Source organism: Mesoplodon mirus (assembly GCF_964341445.2).
Source record: "Mesoplodon mirus genome assembly, chromosome: 5".
NCBI classification, from domain to species: domain Eukaryota; kingdom Metazoa; phylum Chordata; class Mammalia; order Artiodactyla; family Ziphiidae; genus Mesoplodon; species Mesoplodon mirus.
The window spans coordinates 155,141,613-155,166,357 of NC_138980.1; the positions used below are offsets into that span (position 1 = coordinate 155,141,613).

A 24,745-nucleotide genomic window follows, 5' to 3' on the forward strand; every position below is an offset into this window, starting at 1 on the left:
TCAGCCAAGCGATTAAGGAAAACGTATGTGCAGATTTCGGGGCTCCTCCTCTGGCTCCCTCCTTTCCAAGATCTTCCTCTTTACTTATCAGCTGCTCTGGCATCCCCAAACTTCACTTTCTAATATCTTAAATCAAAGAGGTTAGGGCTTTCTTCTCAAGTTCTAACCACTCATGGCACGCAGATGCGGCATGTCCTCCGGGGTATAACTTGCATAAGCCTGGCTTTTGCCCACTGAAGTTTTCTTCTGTCAATGGTCAAATCCCATATATTTTCTGCCTGGTTTTTGCTGTTTGCTTTTTTGCTGCCTGCTTCAGGCCCTCAGATAATTAGCTTTTGTATTTTGTCCAGCCTTTATATTGTTATCTGTAGGAAGGCTAGTCTAATTAAGCTACTTCATATCCACAGGAACATCCCTAGAGCCTATTCTGAAATAGAGTCAGTCACCAGAGTGAGCATTTTATGAGTCAAATGATATTCTGTCTCCACTGAAAACCCTGCAAAGGCGCCTCCTGTACTCCCAATGTCCTCATCACTGCCTATAAGGCTCTGGCTGGCCGGATTCTCCTCCCTTTCCACTCATCTCTCTAACCTCATCCCTTCTCTACCACCCCCCCCTTGCTGGCCAACCACCTTTCTGCTTCAAGACTGTCGTCCAGCTATTCTGACAGCCTGAAATGGTTCCCCAGATCCAGTGGGTGATTCTTTCAATCTGCTTAAATCTCACTCTCTCAAGGTGATCTCCTTACCCTCCTTTTTCTTTTTTGATAGCATCATCACCATCTAATGGTTCATATAATTCATTTATTTGTGTGTTTATGGTTTATTATCTCTTTCCATCTTTTAGAATGTAAACTCCATAAAGTCCAGGAACCCTGACTTTTTTGTTCACTGCCATACCTACTCCCCCTTTACAATGCATGGAACAAAGTATGCCCTTTGAACTGAATTGAATATGGAATTGGGGGATTTGTAACTCAATAAATGTAAATATAAAAATATACTTAGTATTTCTGCTAATTTACATTTAAAATACACAGAGTAAAAATTATAAGTCCCCCTTTTTCACTTTCTCTAAACCCATTTCTCTCCCCATAGGTCATCACATTTACAGGTTGCTGTATATTCTTCCAAAACTTTTTCTATCTTTAAGCAGTTTTGAAATCTAAAATGTTATGAAACTGGTTTCCTTGATGAAACAAACAATAAAAGTAATCAAATATACTTTATTTCATTTTATTTAATAAAATTCCACTTGATTAATCTGACCATTCTATTTGATGATCAAAAATGTTTCCAATATACAGTAAAGCAATACTATATATAGAAATATTAGTTTGCATTAGAAGCAATAGCCTGTAGATTGCTGTAAACATTTTTTCAGGGATTAATAAAAAATTCTGCAGAGTCAACAGTAAGTCTAAGGATAAATTCTGGAACAAAAATCTTTAAAGGTAAAGAAATTGTGAAAGGAAATAAAAGTCATAAATTAAGAGGTAAAGAAAAATACATAAATGTAAATTTGGCATAAGTCTAAAATTTTTAAAAGCATGTGTTTACTTTCTTACCTGGCAAAACTGAAAGCAATTTCCACTGCTTTAGATTCAAAGAATATTAAGAATATAAAAAATATCAAGTAAATTCAGGTTTAGCTAATTTTACCATCAGATTTATTTTAAACCAAAGAGGAGTACATTGCTATTTCATTTCATTTGAAGATGAAAATGCTGTGAAAAGGCTATGAATCAAAACACATTTCAATACACTAGTAGCCAGAGTTAGGTTATAGTACTTACTTCAGAGAAAGTATCACTTGCTACGACTTCTTCAGCTTTTGGTGTTTTTCTAGTATTAGTACCTAGCAATAGAAAAAGTGGTAAGAACATACTCTGGTATTTACAGCTAACAACCATGTTAACATTTGACCATCTATGGCTTTGGACATGTGGGTTATTGGATTCAGCTATGCCTGAGATACTCAGAGGAAAGAAGTATAAGCATCAGCACAGCATGGCGTTTACCTTCATTCCACAACGTTAAGTCCTGGCCACTGTGTGGTTTGGTGTTTTCTACTTCCTTCCAGTATGGCTCACTCAGAACAATATCATTATAAATACTTTAACATAGTTTGGGTTCTCTTTTCGGAAAACAAGCCAAGATCTCAAGAGAAGTCACTAAGATGTTAATTTGTTACATTTTTACTTTCCTGGATTATCAAGTTATAGGTAACAAACACTTCTGAAAGTGGAAAACTCTAGAGTCAGAGGGTTTTTTAGTTAAATTCCACGGAAAAAATAAGTTTTCAGAGTCTGTTTATAATTTACTGGACTTCTGTAATAGAGTATGTCACAAAATATACCTATGATAGTTTAAAAAATCAATTAAAATTATCTTGTAAGAAACAAATAACTGAAACAAGGGACAGCTTATGTTCTTTTAAAGGATGGGACACTTGACTGCTCTGGTGGAGTTGCCAGCTCATAATAAATGTGCACGTTGTCCAAGGGTGTTAGCAAGAATGGTGATGGCACAGAAGGAACCAATTTTATGCTAGAATATGAGGCAACGATTGAATATGGCAAAGCCTTACCGGCACAAATAGAGAAGATATTTAAGATTTAAAATTGTTTTCCTTCAATGGTTCTACCAAGGATCTGAAGCCCAGATCTCAAAGGAGGTAACATTTCGTTGGGTTTAGGAAGCTTGGTTCTATTTGCTTTGCCCAAGGCTGGGGATAAACTTAGCTTTATCTAAGGAACCACTGCTCAGGTGGGTGGAAGAGACAGAGCCGCAGACTTCCTCATCACAGTGAACAAAGCAGCAGCATGCAGAGAGCACAGCAGTACTCCCCCCAACTGCATGGGTGAGAAGAAACCATAAACTACTGCCCTGCAAAGCCAGGAAGAGTGACGATGATTTAGCCTGACTGTTTTCAAAACCACAGCAAAACTGAGCAACTACTTGAAGGGGTGTGAGAAGATTCCTTTGAAATTGTCATCTCTTATCCCCAGTTGTAGACAGTGGTTAGGGACGTCTGGGTTTATCTTGCTGTCTCTGTCATGTGACCATGTAGACAGCCATGCATCCCTCCCCATCTCCCCTTTCTTTCCCTGAAAGCTGGTTTGTGCTCACACCCGTGTGCTCTTAGTGTTCGCCTATCTGTCTCTCTCATGAAAATGATGGATGATTTGTTTTGATATCTTACTTACTAAGTCTGCTTTTATCTTCTGTTTCTGGTAATGCTTCAGCTGAAAATACATTTTGCAGATCCTTTGGGGAGGAAACACACGCGAGCACACATGGAGAGATTTTAACATTGTCATATTTTAATAACATTCTTAACTTTATGTCTATAAGTAGGGTTTAAAAACATAGACTATTTTATCTAAAACATTAATGATATTAAGAAAAACTCAGTGAGTTCTGGAAGCAAATAAAATTTGATAATTGTACTTATAGAAACACATAGTAACCCATGGTATAATCTGTCTTTCAATTTCTATGTAAAATAAAGCAACTGCCATTTTGAAAGTATAATGGGAGCTGAGAAAGAGGTAGAGTTTGTGGAAAACCACCTTAGAAAGAACAGTCTTAGAGGTGTCAGTCCTAGCCAAAAGGGAAATAAAGGAAAAAATGTATATTATCTATCACTGTATTGATTAGAATACAGAGTACCACAACAGAGAAGAAGAGGCAGCCCACCGTGAAGAAAAACTCTCCCAGTTATTTCCAGAATCACGTTTAAATGGTATTTATTTTGCAGCTCATGTAAATGACCTGGATTAGATTCTCCGCTAATTTATTCAATTTCAGAAACAGGATAAGGCAGGGAAAAGAGTACTGGATTTAGAATCTGGGATTCCAATCACAGCCTAGCCATCAACAAGCCTCTGACCCCAAGCAAATCAACTCATGCTTAGGGTCTCTACTGTCTCCCTTTAAAATGAGCAGGTTGGACCACACCATGATTCTCGGGGGCGGGGGGGGCACAGTCTCCTAATTCCTGCCCTAGTATCTTTATGTAATAATGTAGCAAGATGCAACACTGATGGAAACGGTAATGCAGGTAAACTGTAAGAGACCTTCCCCTACCAGCCACCCCTCAAAACTGAGATCTAATAGTCTAGATCAGAGGTCTGCAAACTATGGTCCCTGGACCAAAATCGGCTGGCTGTTTTTACACAGTCTTTGGGCATCATTCCACAGGATAGCATTGTGAGGACCAAGCCAGGTGCCCCCCTCGCCCTCTGTCTGCTCTTCTCCAGCACCCTCCTTGGCTGCTGCCCAGGACTGGCATCAGGCTGCATCTACGAGATGGGGACTTGCTGTTGGCCACTGTCAGGCTCTCGGGAGTGGAATTCCATTCTGAGATCTGGTGACATGGTGAACTCGTCCAAAACACTCATACCTCACCCCTCTCCAAGCCCTCACAATTGGGCCCCTCCACCCCTTTACCAGCTTTACCAGCTGGTGGCTCTTTCCTCAGGAGAATGTCTCCAGCTGATGTTAACTGGGCACAAAGCCAGCCCACCACCCTGGATGGCCCACCTAGGCAAACTGATGTGTGTGTATGTATGTGGGGAGTGGAGAGGGGAGTTGAAATTTTCTCTCGTTATGTAGGTACCCATGTAATACCCTCGATATTGTTTCTGGGCCCATAAAACTTAAAATATTTACCCTCTGGACTTTTACAGAAAGTCTGACAACCTCTGGTCTAGAGGATCTCTTAGATGCTATCCAGTTGGAAATCTCTAATGTACAAGATGAAGAAAAGAAAACTAAAATCTCACTTGCCTGGCTTTCTTTACTACTCTCTTGCCTAACTGGTAGCACCTTTTCTTCGGCTGCTTTCTGAAGGGCTCCGCTGATCTTCTCATTGTTGTGAAATGCTTGGATTGCTTCTTGGACAAGAGTGTCAATAGAAAGTACCTGAATAGGAAAGCCTAAAATACAAAAGACAATTTTATTAATAACTTTTCATTTAGGAAATTGACATCATTGTTCTTCTGTGCTGGCTTCACCCTTAGAGTACGCTCTTCAGGGTTCCCCAGCAATGTTTTTTGGATCAAGCTGGTTTTTTTACTATGGTGGTAAAATTCACATAACATAAAATGAACCATTTTAACCATTCTAAAAGATGCAATTTGGTGATATTTAGGTCATTACAATGTTGTCCAATCATCACCACTACCTTTTTCCAGAAAATTTTCATTACCCCAAAGGAAACCCTGTATCCATTAAGCAGTCACTCTCTATCTCCCTACGCTTGCCCCCAACAATTAATTTGCTTTCTGTCTATGGATTGGCCTATTCTAGATGTTTCTTATCCATAGAATCATACAATATGTGGTCTTTTGTGTTCGACCTCTTTCACTTAGTATAATGTTTTCAAAGTCTATCCATAGCACATAGAGTACTTCACTCCTTTTATGGCTGAATAATATTCCATTGTATGGATATATCACATCTTGTTACCAATTCAGCAGGTGATGAACATTTGGATGGTTTCCATCTTTTATCTATTATTAATAGTGCTGCTATGAACATTACTGCATATGGTTTTTTTTGAACACTTCTTTTCAGTCCTTTTGGCTATATACCAGTGGTGGAATTGCTGGGGTCATATGGTAATTTTTTATTTAACTTAATGAGGAATCACCAACTACTTTCCATAGTGGCTACACCATTTTACATTCTCACCAGCAATGTATGAGAGTTCCAACTTCTTTATATCCTCACCAACACTTTTTTTCCAATTTTTAAAAATTATACCCATACTAGAGGGTGTGGAGTGGTATCTCACTGAGCTTTTGTTAGGCTGCCTTTTAAAGAAGTCTATTTAACATCTCAATAATGACTTACTATTCTCTGCCTTGGACTGTTACAAGACAGACTGGCCTCAGTGAAAATTTTGAGTTTTCCAGTAAAAACTGTAAAAGGTAAGTATTAGTGGAGAAAAACTAATTAAATAGATGGAAAACTATGATTTCACTTCTGACTGAAAGAACTTCTAGATAAAAAGCCAAAAGTTTATTAAAGGGAAAGAATTCAATCAATGTGAAGAGTTAAAACATTTATAATTTTAAGTTGATTTCCTGTCTTTCTTTTTTTTAAATTAATTAATTAATTTATTTTTGGCTGTGTTGGGTCTTCGTTGCTGCGTGCGGGCTTTCTCTAGTTGCCGTGAGCAGGGGCTACGCTTTTTTGCGGTTCCTGGGCTTCTCATTGCAGTTGCTTCTCTTGTTGCAGAGCATGGGCTCTAGGCACGTGGACTTCAGTAGTTGTGGCTCGCGGGCTCAGTGGTTGTGGCTCACAGGCTCTAGAGTGCAGGATCAGTAGTTGTGGCACATGGGCTTGGTTGCTCCACAGCATGTGGGACCTTCCCAGACCAGGGCTCGAACCTGTGTCCCCTGCATTGGTAGGCGGATTCTTAACCACTGTGCCACCAGGGAAGTCATGATTTCTTGTCTATTTGTGACAAGTTATTACTTTCCTACTTCATCTATTGGTAAAGTAAAATCTATGATGAAAGTTTAAGTAAAGTTTAAGACATTATTCTTCTTTATATTGTGCATCATAATTATATAGCAAGCTCATATATCCGGGTTTCCCTGGGACAGTCCCAATTTATGACTCTCTACTCCTAAAAGTGTCTGAATTGGACAATAAATTATGTGATCACCCTATTACAAAATTCTTGATGACAGATTTTCCCAATATATTTGCAGATTCTCATGTATGTTTTCTACAGACATAGACATTTGCAGCTACAGTCATTGTAAATAGAATCCAATAAAGGAAAAAAACATAAATAAGAAAGAAATTTTACTTTTCTCTAGAGACTTTAGAGCAGTAGTTTTTCCACTAAATGTTTTCCCCAACACGCATCCTTTTATAACACATGAAGGTAACTCAGGTACTGTTGATTCAACTTGAGAAGGAAGAGAGCTTTCAATTAGTCTGTGAATCACATGGCCCAATATGCAATTGTTTGAGGGTGGTAAATTATCAACCATTTCTTCTGGTAACGCCCATTCTCCAACCATGTTCTGTAAAAATAATAATGAAACAAACAAAACAGAAATATTCTTAAAAGTAGAATTTAAGTATGTAGGAAACATGAAAATTGAAAGTAAATACAAATTATAGCAAACAAAAGTGAATCAATACTTTAAATAGTTACATTACATAAATGAGTAATAACATGAATAATACTTTCATATTAGACAGTGAAAAATGAGCTTCCCACATAAAAGTAAAAGAAAAAAAAGCCTCTAAAATACTTAACAGTTTATGAAAGTAGGCATATTGAGTTGAAACAAATTGTAATGCAAGCTGAGCATTAAGACACTTAAATTGATATTATCGGTAGAGAGATAAAAGACAGTAAGAGTTATTCGGCTACCCTATGCAAGTACTAAGCTTAGTTTTACATATTTTAAAGTAAGATAGATAAAAGAGAATTTTCATGCCCAATATGTTGTCCTCTCAGTTTACTATGTTCGACTTCCATTTTTTTTTAACATCTTCATTGGAGTATAATTGCTTTACAATGTTGTGTTAGTTTCTGCTGTATAACAAAGTGAATCAGCTATACCTATACATATATCCCCATATCCCCTCCCTCTTGTGACTCCCTCCCACCCTCCCTATCCCACCCCTCTAGGTGGTCACAAAGCACGGAGCTGATCTCCCTGTGCTATGCGGCTGCTTCCCACTATCTATTTTACATTTGGTAGTGTATATATGTCAATGCTACTCTCTCACTTCGTCTCAGATTACCCTTCCCCCTCCCCATGTCCTCAGGTCCATTCTCTACGTATTACTCGCCATAAAAAGAAACAAAATTGAGTTATTTGTAGTGAGGTGGATAGACCTAGAGTCTGTCATACAGAGTGAAGTAAGTCAGAAAGAGAAAAAGAAATACCGTATGTTAACACATATATATGGAATCTAAAAAAAAAAAAATGGTTCTGAAGAACCCAGAGGCATGACAGGAATAACGACTTCCAATTTTTCAAGTTTCTTGCTTAAATGATCAAACAATTAGAGGGAAAGAAAAACAAAAACAAAAACAAAAATTGTACAGTCCACATTCTCTGACCTCTGTATAATAAAACTGGAAATCAATTTTAATTCAATTTTAAAAGTTAAAAACAGTCTTTTTGAGTGATTCTTAGATTAAAGAATAAATTAAAACTATAAATGTCTATAAACAACAGATTAAAACAAAACATTAAAAATAAAAGATTGATTAAAAAATATGAGATGGGAATCAAACTGTACTCAGAGAAAAATTCATAGTCCCTTAGCTTAAAAGAAAAAAGAAGGAAAAAAAATGAACTAAGCATGAAAATAGGAAAAGACAATTTAAAAATAACCAAAAAGAAACAAGGAGGAGGAAACTCATGATAATGGAAGTTGACAGAGAGCAAAACTATTGAGATACTTTTTACTGATATATTTCTAGAACTTATCCATATTAATCATAATGAAATTTCTACCAGTTCTGAGCAAAGGTGAAGAATAGCAAGTATCAATTTTGTAACATAGGAATGAAGTTAACAACAGATTTTAAGGAGACTTAAAAATCCTTAAGAAAATGTTATGTACAACTCTACCATAATAAATTTGAATTTATTAATGTATGGTAAAAATGATATTTTAAGAAAGTACAAAAGATCAAAGTTAATTTAAATGGAATATTTGTAAAGGTGAAAGCCATGAAAGAAATGAAAACATTGTCAAAGAACTATACCTAGCAAATGCGACCACACTGATGGTTAACAGAAAAAAACAGAAAAATTTTCATTCCTTAATTAAATAGAAGTTTAAATGTTATTTAAAGTCTTCTGAAATATGGAAGAAGATAGAAAGCTTTCCAGTTTACTTGGCAAGACTAACAAAACACTGATACCAAAAAAGTGTCGAAGATAATTGACAAAGACAGCATCCAAAAAGAAAATGACAAGTCAATCTCATTTGGAAATATACCACAAGAATCATGCATACAATATTGACAAAATCAGTCTATATTAAGGTAAAATAATTATATTAATTGACATTTATTACACACTCAATATATCCCATATATTGCTGTTTTCAGGAATTATCTCAAATGATTCTCACACAACTCTCACATAAGTATTATTATCTTGCCAATTTTGCAGCAGAAAACCCTGAGAATTACAGAGGCTGTTACTTGTTCATGGTCACAGTAAATAGTAATGGCAGAGCCTAAATTAGGACCCAGGCAGGCAGATTCCAGAACATATGCTCATAACCTCTATACTATATTGAAGTTGTCTCACCATGACTGAATAAGAGTTATTTCATGAATACAAGGAAGGGTAAATATTAGGAAACCTATCATTATATCACATTAATAGGTTAAAATAAAAAAATACAAATATATGATAATTTTGACCAAGAAGCATCTGATAAAATTCAGAATGCATTTCTAATGAGAAAAAATTTAAGCAAATCTCTTAATATGTTCTGAATCAAAGACGGTTTCCCTAACATTTTTACATATCTTACCAATATGTAATGGTGAACCAAAATGAACAACACATTTTTCCATTAAAGGCAGGAGCAAGAAAAAGATGCTTATCATTTACATTAATAGTCACATTATTCTGGAAGCTCTAGCCAATGCAAATAAGATAAAGAAAGAAGTAGCAAATGAACATATCTACCAAACAGAAACAGACTCACAGACATAGAGAACAGACTTGTGGTTGCAAGGGGGAGGGGAGGTGGGAGAGGGAAGGATTGGGAGTTTGGAATTAGCAGATGCAAACTATTATATATAGGATGGATTAACAACAAGGTCCTACTGTATAGCACAGGGAAATATATTCAATATCCTGTAATAAACAATAATGGAAAAGGATATGAAAAAGAATGTATATATATACATGTATAACTGAATCACTTTGCTGTGCAGCAGAAATTTACACAGTATTGTAGATCAACTATACTTCAACAAAATTAAAAAAAGAAAAGAAAAAAAAAGAAGTAGCAGTGTTCCTAGAAGTAGCAGTTGAGTTCCTGGTGCAGAGGTAGCTGCTGCAACCTGAACCTCTAGTGCTCCGTGGTGGTGACAGTTTTCTCATCAGAACTTGTTGTGATGGTTCTGATAATTTTCCTTAGAAGTTTAACCTTGAGCCTGCTTCTTGAATCTACCTACTGATTCACTAAACTACCCAACATATTTTGAATGTGTTTTCTACTTACTCAGCATAAGTCAACTTTTTTCCTTGCAATTAGAAACTTTGACAAAAATCACTGGAATTGACAAGAAATAAAGAGAGAGCCTATATATAAACAGCCTCATATTTCTACTGAGGAGTATAAGAAAAATGACTTGAATAAAGGGAAAGTCAAGAAGGTCCAATATTATAAGCCGTTTAATTCTTCTCCAAATTAATCTGACTTAATGAAATGAAACAAAAGTGCTAGTGTCACTTTTGTTTTCCTTCAGGATGATATCCAAAATGGTTCTAAAGTTGAAGCAGAAAAAGAATTGTAACAGATAAAAACATTCACTTAAAAACTGAAAAAGAAAAGTAATATGGGAGTGTTACCTAACCAGATATTAAAGCACTTATTAAGAACAAAGTAATGAAAAGAAAGATTTGCAGAAACGGGGTATTCGGTGCACAAAAATATAAATTCTAGAAACAGATCTAAGTGTGTGTAAGAATTTAGTACCTAGTGAGATTTATATGTCACATTAGCAGACAAAAAATTAGATTATTTTACAACTGGTATTATCTGGTTTGGTGCCTGAATTTATGATATGAAAACACAAGAGATAAAGAAATACTTTTTGAAACAAATAAACAAAGAAGTATTCATAATAGGTTTTTCTTTTAAATTGGTAGAATTTATTAGTATATACATATATTTGTCACTTCTATACAAACTACCCTTTATTTTTAAAATTTATTTTGTTTTAGTTTAATGCCTTTGGTTTTTCTAACAACTCTGTGCATAATAATTACATGCATTATTCAAAATTAGGTAAATACTGAATTGATTTGCATAATTATTGATTATTATGATTGATTACTTGTTTCTGCTTTCATTCATTGGAATCATTTATACTTCTAATTAGGCAAGTGATAGCTATTCTATGTAATGTGACAATCAGAAAATAACCAAATAAAAAATGGAAACCAGAGAAACTGTGCTATTTTAAAATTATGAAGGCTATAAGCCCAAGGTCAAGTTTAAGTGGAAAGTTTTGAATGTTCTAATGATTTTTGTGCTATGCAGTCATTTAATTCATTCTGAAGGACTTAAATCAGATGACCTGGGTTCCCATAATAGTTCTCCTACTTACTCATTTTGCACCCTTGTCAATTCCCTCATCTTTGTATGATAACAATATCTATCTCACAGGGGTGTTGTAAAGACTGAGTGAAAGGCTTGTGTAAGTAGCCTATGTGACCACTGACTTTAAATGCTTAACTAGAAGTTCTCAGGCTGCTGCTGCAGGCACATAGTAGTGCTCTAAAGGAGGGGTGACAGCAGTCACATTTCTGCCCAAAGAGAAACCACGTCCAGCTTGTGCAACAATCAGAAAGGCGTGCTTCCTCACAAAGGGGTCAGAAGAAAGCCCTATTCTATCACTGATTAGTTGTAGAATGTGGCCAAACACAATGGGATAGAATGTTGACTGTGAAGAGAACTGAATGCTGAGGTCTGAGAAAGGACTGAAGCCTGACCAGTGGAGATGGACAAATCGAGCATTTGGTAGAACACATTTTACAGTATCACCTTAAAGATACAGTTGTGAAATTCCTAATAAGACTAAAGATAAAGGATAAGTAAAGGGAAACATGTCAGGTTGGAACAAGAACATGAGGAGGGAAAAGGAGGTCAGGAGAACTGAAAAAAGAAGGAAATTAGACCAGAATAAAAATGACTAGTTTAACGACAATGAGCTAAAGAGATTTTACTAGTTCATTAGTGAACAGGAACCAGAAATTTTTACCAGATCCTTATTTTATATGTTTGTTATATATAATTACATTAATTATATGATAAAATTACATAAAATTATAAAATAAAGTATATAATTCTTATTCCTTCAGGTATTATTATAAACTGACATCTGACTATTAGTTTCAAGACTTCAATGCCCAGAGTGGGCAACACCAGGTGTTGTATCAGCTGATAGTAAGTATCACCTGGTACAAACTATTGGTTTACTTAGACACTTTTTCTGTGTAGATGTGTTCCATGATACCAGCCCTTGATTACTATAAACTGTCATGCACATATAACAAATAACTATTATCTCTTTATTTTAATATTAATATTTTTATTATACCTGCATAAATATCATCTATGCATTTTTGAGGAGGTATAAGATCGACCATCACCTAGAGTCCACCTGTCTTTGTGAATTCTTGCCTACCTACACACAGAAATCATGAAATACAACAGAGAGTAAACAGCTTCTGCCTTTGGTCACAACCTGTTCACCAGTACTCTTTTTTATTAATTTACCAACATTGAATTTTCTGGAAACCGAATCCTGAATCCTTGAGACCATGGTATCCACCTATTCTTCCCATCTTCACAGACTACATGGACCTAACACTGTTTTCCAAGCTGGATCCAATACACTCACATGCTTCCCTGTATTCTGTTGTAGGTACTGTATGGTTACCCAGACTCCCCACTCTGGTTACTTCCACCCTGTCAAATCCTTTTTGTTTCCTGTGACCTAATGTGTCAGTACCCTTGGCCCTCTTGTTAGTAATCATGGCTAAAAGCATCATGAGTATTTACAGACAGCATCAGCTCGGAACCAATGTGCTTGAATGTGGGCTGAAGTGCACACTTCAAGGGCAAGCCTAAGATTGTCCATGTGTTCAGTCCACTAGATTCCTCCTTGCCTGTAACATTGCCCAAGTGGTTGGATAATGATGCTGGTGGAGCTGCGTGGTTTTTGCAACAGATTCTGATTATTTCCCTGCACATGATTATCCCTGGACCAAAGCAAATGCATCTCATTCTTATTTCTTGCCACTTCTAAAGATTCAAATTGGAAATACAGCTTTCTGATCTACCCTTTAAAGAGGGGAAGATGTGGTTCACTTTGCCCAACTTACATAAACAGAATCTGGGTCTTGGGAGATATTCACTAGTCCATAAAGTCTGAGTGTCCCTAGCACAACATTCAATAAAAAACATTGGGCTATGCCAGTGATATTTAGCAGTGATATTCAAATGTGGCTTTTGGAGAGTGGTGGTACAAATTTGAAAGTACACGTGATCCAGTGTTTGTCCACATAGATTGCTAGAATTTATCAACATCTGCATGGCCTGAAGTACCCCAGATATTCCCAGTTTGGTAGGCTCCAAGTGTTTCACAATTCAATTACTGATGCATTTGGAAAAACAGGACAAATGCCTTTTCTCCTAAGACAGAGAAAGAACCTCCTAGGGGATAAAACACACTGTTTTTGACACTTGCTAGTTTCCTTGAGCTTTCCTGAAATGTAATCTTCTTACTTATAGATGAAAAAACCCAACAACAGACAGATTATACTGACGCAATGGCCAAAGTACTTAGGGTGAAAGCTTCTGATAAACCGACTTCAAGAAACAACACAGGTAGCAACTCCACAAATCAAGGCTATGCCCCTTTTAGAGTACAGCTTACCAAGACATTGGAGCTACCTTAATTCTGCATTTCCCATGGCTGGCTTTCTCTTGGCACAGCACTCTTCAGGCAGTGAGGAAGAGATGACCCTTCGTGATACCTGAAATACAACTAAGGCTTGTAGTAGCAGCCTCAGGGGTTGTTGTAGCTATCGCCAATCCTCAAGTTCCAGGGGACATTTTACTTATATTCATCATGATGGACTTCTCTCTAGCCATTCGAGGTTTCTGGGTCAACCACTTCACCCAACGTCTCCATTATTTATTGGTCTGAACCCCTGTGAGGGTACCTCAACCTGCCCAGCTTCTCTTGTTGCATAATTTCCACTTGTACTGCATCTTCTAAGACATTTTTTTTTAACCAGGTCCTTCCATAAAAAATACATTTTTGCATTGTTACCTAGTATTTGTATACAGGTATATATAGAACAGAAAAGAAAAAGTTTTATGAAATGCTCATCCTTACTACCTGGTAATGTGCTTTATTTTCTATTATATTGCATCGCATTGTATTTCTCTTATTTTGTTGTGTTTTCATTTTTTTTAAATAAATAACGGTAGTGATCCATAAGTTAATTTCATAATCTAGTCTCAATCCATTGTTTGAAAAATAAAAAATAAAGGATCTTTTATTCGACAAGACATCAGGAATCTTCAGTTCTGATTTCATGTCTTTAAGTACCACCTTGGATTCATCTCTTAGATATTTGCAAAAAGGAAGAGTAAATATTTAACTTTATACTAACGATGACTCAAACCAGAGAGGTACAGAGTAGATATTTACTTATCAAATACATTTTAAAATAATTGGTAATAATTAAAGATCCAGCTCATATTTTTAGATCTCATTTTGTGTGATTTAGATCTTAGTTTAGCTTGCTTATTTTATAGTATCTTAGAAAATAGTTCTTTGTACAATTCCTGTTTTTAAAAGTTTTTCATAATGTAAATCTTTAAAAAACTATTACCAATTATTTTTATTACTCAAAATGAAATAAAAATTTCAGGCCTGTTGGAAAACAGACCAACTAATAGCTAAATTGTATCCAAAGGAAAAGTTTTCTTGAGTGGGAGATGAGGGGATTTGTTAACTCAAGACCAAATGCCTTGGGCAGGAAATGATGTCTTAACCAGGTACATTTGCCCAATTGTCCACTTATAATATTTAAATTCACTGGAAAATCTACATATTTCTCTTTAAAGTTTTTGGGACATACTCAAGGTGATATCTTTAGCAGTTACTGAAAAATTCTGATGAGGCAGGTGACTCTTAGTTAGGACACCCAAAATACTTCCTGAACTTAGTTTTGTCTACATGCTTGAAATTAAATGAAATCATGGAGAAAATACAAAGATAGGGAGAGAGTACAAGTATAAGCTCACAGTTCATAGGATTAGGTCAGTTTTGAGTTAATACCTTTAAACCAACTGACATCTACTCATATTTCACAATTCAGTTGAAACTCATCCCTTCTAATGGGCCCCCCATAACCTCCGTGTTTATCCATACTTAATATCATGCTCTGGAATGGTTTTTCTCTCATCCCCACTAAATTGTGAACACCAAGAGGGAAGGATCTCTATCTTAATCAACTTTATATCCCTAGTTCCAAGAACAGTGCTGGAACATAATAGGTGTTCAATATACATTGACTGACTGAATGAATGAATGAATCAATTAGCCGTATAGGCTCAACATATGTGAACAGAATAAATGAGTAAATGCATGGATATTGCATTTTATTAATTTTGATTAAATACAAAGATGACTTAGTTCTCCAAATAAGATAGGCATAACCCAACCTAAAATCTAAGAACAAGATCAGAAAGTGTCATCTTCACAGATATAAGTTAGCAAGAATCCACACACTATGTATGAAATTAGCTAACCCTGGAAGCATTTCTAGAAGTAACAGCTTGTAGTATGATTTTGAAAGAGCTTCTCTATTAAATCAAGCCATCCTTTTTTATGGCAGCAGAAAGCATATCAGTTAAAATGTACTAAACTATAAATAATTTATAAATTGGGACTTGTAAGAAGTTCTGCCAGAGATTTTAACAGGGTCCAGAGGGGGTAAGAAGCAGGCTTGGTGAATGGATAGGTAAGGTCTGCTCTATGGCAAGCTGTTACGACCTGGTTACTTTCATATTCCTAACTGGATATTTGTCTTGGGTCTCCTAAACTACATTGGCCCAAAGGTGTACCACATGACTGGCAGATAATAAAAATAAGCTGCGAAAATTTCAGCTCTGTTTGTGGCAATTACCCAGGGCCTCCTTACTTAACTTCCAAGCTTTTCATCTGAGTCCTGGCCTGTTCCAGTACTGCCTACCTTCCAACCTGCTGGCTTCGTTTCCACTTTCTAGTCTGTTTCTTACCCAGTCTCAGCTTTGATCATTGACTTGCTCAAAGGACTTGGCTTGATCCCACCTCTGCCTCTTACCGTTTATGGCTACTTCAGGTAAATTATCTTGACCACTTTTATTCCAGCTCTAACAACCCAACCCTTGGCACTAGCTCTCATGGTTGACATTCTGTTGGGGTCTGTCCTGTCTCTTACCAGAAGGAATCAGATATAGAAGCACATCTATTATTATGGCAATATGGAAAGTCTAGTGGCTATATTCCAGTTCCTGTGCTTGGGGAATTTGGCACTCAGGAAAAAACCAAACTTCACAGGGAAGTACTGAGGTAAAACTTTGTAGCTTTTGGAGCCTCTGTTCTTTGCCTTCTCTTCCTAGGCTCTTTGTCCTTCAACCACCCAAAAACCCTGAGAGAATCTGGAGGAACTGCTTAAATTTGTAATTCAGCTGTTAAAATTCATCACAATTATCCATGGTTCTCAGGAGAAGAAGAAAGGATGGTTGGATATCTTGCCTGATGGGGAGTTCAGCTCATGTAACCTGGCAGCCCTAGAGGGCTTCTTGACCACTGCGTGGGACCTGTTTGACAGGCAGGTTCCTATCAAAGATTGGCAAGATTGATGGAAAGATGGATGCTGCCCTCTCCTGCCTCTGACAAGGAGGAAGGGAGGACGGGGAGTTAGCTGATGTGCAACTCAATCCTGACCTCTTATCCAAGAATTGTCATGGAACGGGCTCTCGATCGGGACCCATTTCCAAGAAGCCCTCAGGACAACTTGAAAAGATGAGCTGACCCTGCTGAGTGAGTTTGGCAGTCTTTCCAAGTCACCTGACCTCCAGTCAGGTCAGAATATGGTCAGCTGCCTGGCCACACCTTCCTGCCAGACAATTTGGCCTTCAGCTTCCAGAGAAGGCAGGGGCATGGTGATGTACAGTTCTCACTGACATTGGCATGGTAGATGCATCTGCAGAGAGGAGACATGCCTCTGCACTAGAGTGCTGAGTATGGACCACATATTATCTATGTCCAGGAAGTGCAAGCGTCGCCCATGGTAATGAGGGAAAGGCAGATGTTATCACTACTTCACCTGCTATGCTCAGCTGAAGACTGTTTGGGCTAGAAGCAGCATTGTGAGTAGCCAATGCCTTTCTATAGGTTGATCCCATGGTTAATTCTGGCTCATCAGGAAATCTGAAGAACGGTCCTAGTCCAATAATGGCTCTCATTCAGCAGCTTGCTCACTTCTGTCCCAGCAGTAGACTTCCCCAGTCTGCCCTGATCTAATACTATGGAAACAGACATATTTAATTCTAGTCTGTCACAAAAGAAGACCCAGGACAACAGACTCCATCTACCTTGTGGTTATTTTTGGAGAGAAATTCAAATTGGCCATGGTCAGTTAGTTAGAATGTGACAAAGATCACTGTCAAAGCCTACAGGCCCACACTTGAGAGAGCCTGGCACCTCTCTATGCAATCCAATAACTCTAGCTTCTAACAAGTTCAGAAGTTCAGAAAGCTCAGCAGTTGTGAGCAATGGCAGGCTTCTTTTCCCCAAACTCTGAGCTACTGATTACTTGTAAGTCAGGCAGCTAGAATCACTGGGCTGATACTTTGTCTTACAGGTTTGATTACCAGGGATAACTGAGGTTAAGCCACTCTGAGAGATCCTCTGTCCTGAAAACTTACATTTCAGTGCTGCTAAAATTCAAGGACAAATCAGATGCAAACAGTGGGCAAGGGCTTCTGCTTAGCACTCTGATTCGACACACACAAAGCGACCCACTAAGATCACGTGGAAGAGTAGCTTACTTGCCCCCAGATGACAGGCTCCTACTCCTGGTTCCATTCTTTTTCTTGGAAAGCCACATGGTCCTCCAAGGCATTGACCGTGGCACACTGGGAGCTGCAGAAGCTGTGCAACTAGCCCAGTGCTTTTCAAAGCAGAATTGCCTGGGTCTAAAACAAATTAAGACTAAGGCTATTGAATTTCTCCTGATGCCCTAGTGCCCTTGGGACAGCATCACACTGGAATTTATATCACATCTCCCCTTGTGCCATAAACAATTCTGGTGGTAGTGGCCATCCTTACGAAAACAGTAATCTCATTCCTTAGATGCTCAAACTACACTCTGTTCATCATCAGGGAGATGGTAGTCTTCCTCAAGATCACTTTTTTACTAATTTCTATAGTCTTGTGGACACAGAAAGAACTTTTCCAGAGACTTCTACATCCAAATTCACCTGTCTGTTGCCACTGCCCAGCCAAGGACAGTCAGATAGGCTTGGTTAAAATTTCTTAAATGTCACAAAGCATGGAGACACTATAACTTGGTCTAACTATCTTGTCACTGCAAAATTCACAGTTTTCCACACAGAATACCCTCTCTCATAATAATGACCACTGTCACCCTCCGTATTTTCTTTGTTTTACTGCTAAGGTTGACACCTCAAAGAGGTGTTGAGCACCCCAAAACAGCTTGGAAATGGCATTGACCAATATATGAAAGACTACTCTAGGGCCAACGTACTAAAGAGTATGGCTGACAGATTCTGGATACTGGACAGGAGTGGTAGGGTCTTCTGGATGGGAGTTTCTCTGGTTCTCAGCCCAACACATCTGCCCAACACCAAAATTCAAAGACTTTCTTGGATCCATTCAAGTTTCTTGTGGTTCCCAACCCCAATGTATTGTTGCCATATTTATCTGCCAAGGCATAGCTTTAGTGTTCAGATCCCCAGAGCTAGCTCTAAAATACTAGATGAGAAGTCTGAGCAATTGATTGAAGAGAAGTTGGACTTGAGGCATAGAAGCTGGCTTCCACAGTTGTCCAAGTAGGTAAAGGATGGACCTTGTGGCAGGAAACCCAGGGAAGACTTGACCACTCTCTGATTTGCCTGGTCCCAGATGAGAGGGAGCCTGGGAGAGAATTAGATTCTTCCTATTCTATGTGATCTAGAGCAAACAAAAATGAGTGGTGAACGTTTACTCTAGTCTCATTCACATCAGTCACCCGGGGATCTTCTGGTTGGCTATGGCCTTCTCACTCCTCTTTCCATTCCACTTCTATCTGGGTGCCAGTTCTTTAACTCTGCAAACCGTTTCTCAATTCTGGTCTAACGCCTTGAACCCAACAACTTAATTCAACTATTCCTACCATCGTTTTCTAATGAACTCAGCTTGTCTTCAATTCTAGTAATCTGAAGCCAAATACCCTTCCCATGACCCAGGCTTCCCTTCTATTACACAAGACACAGCCCCAGACCTCTGCCAAGCCTACTCCAGCCATCTGAAGTCCTTGGCCCACAACAGTTAGAAGACACCCTTGGGCCTAGGGCAACTATAGCTCCCTTTGAAGACTAATACAGTGACATTTTGTTTTGTGAGTTAGTATCACTATGCTTGATAACCATTAATCAGTATTGTAGGGCATAATGGTGATTCCACCAAGACACAGACACACAATGAGGTCTAACCTGAGAAAGCCTTACCATTAGAGGAGAAACTTAGTGAGAGCCTGAGTCAAAAGTATGAGCAAAGGGAGAGGAAAATTACGGCAATGAATGCATAGGACAAACCTGGGAACATTCCTTTTAATACCAAACTTCTTTCTTAGCTCCTATTTTGGAGGCTGATAATGATTTTGTTACCTATCTTGGAAAATGTTTGTATTTTAGCAGATGCCTCTGATGTCTCCATCCATGTCTTTAGCCCACATGATAATGTGGGCCATCAGGTACAATGGCAGGCAGGAGTTTTAAAGCAGAATGGCCTGACGGAAAATCTCAACTCCCTTCATGTAAGCAAGTGCTTACTCCACCTACTTAACAGTCACATATATTCCTGCATATCTGAAAATAGAAGATATAACCATCATAAATTCACAGTCAAAAGGTAAGTCATTAAGACTTCTTAGCAGGGCACAAAAGAGGCCATGAAAAAAAAATTTCATTTGAAATTAGGGGTTCCTTGCTTGACTAGTAAGTTTGCACTTTGTGACTTTTTTGTGTCCTGAATAAGCACATATGTCATAGACTGAATTGTGTCTCTCCAAAATTCATTTATTGAGGCCCTAACCCACACTGTGATGGTATTTGGAGGTGGGGCCTTTGGGAGGTAGTTAGGTTTAGATGAGGTTAGGAAGGTGGAGGCCCCATGACAGGATTAGTGTCCTTTTAGGAAGAAGAAGAGAGATCAAAGTTCTCTTTCTTTCTCCTCTATGTGAGGACATGACAAGAAGGTGGCCGTTTGCAATTCAGGAAGAGAGTCCTCACTGGGGAACCAAATCAGCTGGGACTTTGACCTTGGATTTCCTAGAACTGTGAGAAATAAATTCCTATTGTTGAAGCCACCCAGTCTACAGTATTTTCTTATGGCAGCTTGAGCTAATACAGTGGGTATCTTTAAACACACACACACAACAAAAACAACAACGATAACAGCCACAAAAGAAATAAGATGATCTATTCACATGACCTTAAGACTCATCTACTAAAATCTCTCACTGTGCTTGGGTCAGTTATCCAGTGACATCACTTGAGTGATACAGGCTTCAAACTGATATGCTGCCCACAGGGAACTGATTAAATACTAAACCATGAAAATTTGGGTCATTCATTGGGAAGCCAGGGAGCAAGGCAAGAGCTAGGCTGAAGAGTCCACTGTCAGATGTCAAACCTAAAAAGCCACTGGATTAATGTCAAAGGCTGGGATTGGAGAGTAAGAAGAAGATAATACCTGGATAGTGCCTTTAGGTCAAACAAGTCAGATGAGACTTACATAGGAAGACAAACTACCCAATGGTGCATGTAGTCCCACATTCCTATTCTCGAGTGGAAAAAAGAACTCATGATAATAAATGTCATTCTATAAGTAAATTTGGGGAGGGTAGGTATACATCTGCTGTAGTGACAAGAGTATGAATGTTAAACCATAACATATACAATTACACCTTAAAGTCTAGTTAAGGGAAAATCATAAGCCAAAAGTGTGACTGATAAAAACGTGCATTTCAACACATGCTATAGGGTTAGCCCAACAACAACAGCAAATTAAGAGATCATTAACTTCAGTAGTAATTTTCATTAAAAACAAAAATAACAGCAGTTAAAAACTATGACCAGCTTCAGACAACACGGATGATGTGCCAGACACAAAACATCCTTCCTACAAATTGTAGGAATTCCAACTACAACTTGTTCGTAAGCATGCGCAGTAGCGACCTGAAAATTGCCAAGTGCTTCGTGGCATGGACTTCTTAGAAAGATCTGCATCAGCAGGAAACCGTGGCCATGAGCTAATTTTAGTTTATGAACACCCCATTTTAGTAACTCAAATTCATTCAGTAGATAACTGTTAATAAGCAACTTATGTTAAAATAAAATGCTATGGAATTGTGAGTCATTTGCCAGGAAGAATCATGGAAAGGATTTGTATTTGGGGGAGTCTGGGGTTTACCAGGAGGAGTCCACTGCATAACTGAGAACCAGTGGCTGCTATGTGGGGGGTATGCTGTTAGCTGAACTTGAGCAGCTGGGCTCCTGGCTTAGCCTGCTGCTGGTGGTCCATAGCATTTCGGGACTCCTCCCCACTCTCTATTAAACAACTCCTTGTTATCCTATGGCAGTTGGCTGGGAATGCCAGTAGCGTTTGGCTGCTCCATGATGCTGCTTCTGCCTCCTTCTTAGGAGGGATAAATGATATTTTTGGCCACACCATTCCTGGGCTACAGCTCTCTCACATGTAGCCAGTCTATAGAGTATGATGATTAGGAAATAATGTCAAATTATTGGCAGCTATATATGACATGGACATGAGCAAAATTGTGTTTTTATGCCAGTTTCTAGGTGTGATATTTAAAATTTTTAAACATGATAGCTTACTCTAACGGAACTTTAAAAGTATGATCTCAAAACCAGGAAGCATCTGTTCTACACTGATGGTGGGTATAGGCATTAATAAAATATGCTAAGAATGTAAACTTTTTGAAGATCAATTTCTAAGGTACGTGTTTGATTGACGTATTAAAAATCCTGAGCAAAGTTAGCACTTTGCTAAAATTGTTCCACGTTTATTAAGCCAGATGTGTTGATCCTCTGCCTGTTGTGAAAGACTATTTTAGCCAGATAATGTATTTTCCAAGTTGAAACATTAATTTTTTTACTTAAATGCAAAACATTTAACAAGTATCTGAGGAGACAAAAGCTCTAATAATAGGGAATGCTAATAGGATAGTTTACAGTAGATGCTAACACCTGTATGTGGTATATTTTCCATCATGTAGTCAAAATGAACACAACATATAAACACATATCAGAAATCCTAAGGTAGTATTCACTTCTAGGACAACAGCAAAGGCCATAAACAAAATAAACTGCATTACCAGACATCCACGTACTCCTAAAAAATGTTTATAATTTCTTGCAAAAGAAACGTACAGGCTGCTTCAGGATGTGGGTGAGACAAGCATGTTCCTGTGGTAACAATTTCCCAAACAAGAAAATAGTTAAAAAGACAAATCTTTGCTAAGCTGCAGACTACCAGGTCTCCTGATTTATGAAAGCAACAAGATAGAGCTGGTTAAGAAATAACTCAGAAATAAATATTTCATGAATCAGCAAAATCTGTCAAGTAAAATGACTTGAATTTACAATGGAAAGAAATACCTTCACATAATTTGACACTGTCAAAGCATTTTATTATGTAGCATTGAACTTTAGGTTGACATACTAGATCTAGAATATTCTACAACCATGCAAAATAAATATGCACATATATCCCGTAAGGTTCTGGCCAATCCTTAATAAATAATAATTATTTTAGTGATCCAAATATAGATTCATCCAATTAAAATATGGTGTATGTTTAGTTTCTCATAATCTCATTTTCTTTCCTTCTTTTTAAAATAAGCTTGTCTTCTTCAATTGTTACATATTAGTGCTATTTTACACTTTGCCTTGTTCATTGTCATTCATTCATTTTATTCGTGAATCCTTTCAACAGACATTGAGTATTTGCTAAATACCAGCAGATGATTGGGTTGAATCATCTTTTCTTTTCTTTTTTTAAAAATTATTTATTTATTTTTGGCTGCATTGGGTCTTCGTTGCTGCACGTGGGTTTTCTCTAGTTGCGGTGAGTGGGGGCTACTCTTCATTGCGGCGTGTGGGCTTCTCATTGCGGTGGCTTCTCGTTGCGGAGCATGGACTCTAGAGCACAGGCTCAGTAGTTGTGGTACATGGGCTTGGTTGCTTCTTGGCATGTGGGATCTTCCCAGACCAGGGCTCAAACCCATGTCCCCTGCATTGGCAGGCAGATTCTTAACCACTGCACCACCTGGGAAGTCCAATGTTTTCTTTTTTTCATGTTGAATTTACTACTCTTCTGAAACTCATTCAATAATATCTCTAATAATTAAAAGCCTCATTCTTCACCCCAATGCTGATGATCTACGCAGAACTTCTATCCCATAGCCATTCATTTCACATCTTTCCCACTAAAAGTGAAATGAAGTGGGGTAGGGAGGGCAGGGTGGTGAGGTAAGAAACTGGTACATATTATTTGCATCCAACACTCAGTGCACTTGGTTAAGTGTTTAACACATATTACCTTAAATAAGTTTCACAACAACAAAATAAGGTAATCATATTATTATCCCCATTTCATATATCGGGAAACCGAGACTCTTAGCACTTAAGGGACTGGCCACCTAAGGTCTCACAGTTAGCAGTTGGCAGTGCCAATAATGGAACCTTGGCTTGTTTACTCCAAAGGTTTTTCAGCAGCTCTTCTAAGAAGCATAGTTGGCACCCCATACCTTTAAAAATCTCATTGAATAAAATTTTGATTGCATCTATGCTACTTGGAAAACTCAGACCTCCTCTTCTTCCATTTTCCTCCAAAAACAATATGCTATTTAGATAAATTTGAGAAACATACATTTAACCAGGGGTTTTGAAGCAAAGGTAGACAGCTCACACACAGAAAATTGCTAATGAATAATTAAAAACTTTAAAATTCTGAAATCTACCTATTGTATTATGTGTAATTTTTTTCAGACCACCCTCTAGTATTACTGGAAGTAACAGATAATAGATTATGAATAGGTTAGGTATTTAAAAGTTAGTACTATAAATACAAATTAAACCAAGGGAAAATGCAAACATAAAATGCCCAGTTTTGTTAGTAGAGATGAAAAGAAATAATATCACAAAATTAATGCTAAAGCAACACTATTTATTATGTTGCATTCTCTTTAATTATTACACATCAGTAGGTACCTTATATTCTTCATAATCATTGTTATCTAGCAAGTCCCTTTTCTCCAGTTCTATAAGCTGTTCTGCAGAGAGCTTAGCTGGCAGATGCTTAAGAGACATTTGCTCATATATGGGCTTTCCATTAAAAAACAGTTCCTTCCAATCATGCATCAACTTATATGGAATCAGGCTACATCAAAAAAGAAAAAAAAAGGTTGAGAGGAATCAATGGTTAGTTAAATACACATCTTAAATCTTAGTCTTTCTATTACCATGTTCATTCACCAGGATCTGCTCTTTGAGGCCAGAGGTTCCTCTTACTATGACATTTCTAATAGCCAGTAAAATGGCTGAAGCTTAGTAGGTTTGAATGAATAAATGTTACCTAAAGCCACTGGTTCTTCAAATTTTCTTTGACTGTGCTCTGAAAGCACAATATA

The 24,745-nt window shown here is 37.6% G+C and overlaps 1 protein-coding gene across 1 annotated transcript in view; it reads right to left on the bottom strand.

Annotated features, from left to right (window-relative positions):
- SPEF2 (sperm flagellar 2) overlaps nucleotides 1-24,745 on the bottom strand; it is a gene marked incomplete at its 5' end in the record, with an annotated part of 163,657 nt that overhangs the window by 96,971 nt on the left and 41,941 nt on the right. The window contains 5 exons of the mRNA XM_082623316.1: nucleotides 1,796-1,857; nucleotides 3,209-3,269; nucleotides 4,794-4,942; nucleotides 6,829-7,048; nucleotides 24,327-24,495. Coding sequence (XP_082479442.1) covers nucleotides 1,796-1,857; nucleotides 3,209-3,269; nucleotides 4,794-4,942; nucleotides 6,829-7,048; nucleotides 24,327-24,495 — 661 coding nt within the window. The remainder of the gene's footprint in view (nucleotides 1-1,795; nucleotides 1,858-3,208; nucleotides 3,270-4,793; nucleotides 4,943-6,828; nucleotides 7,049-24,326; nucleotides 24,496-24,745) is intronic.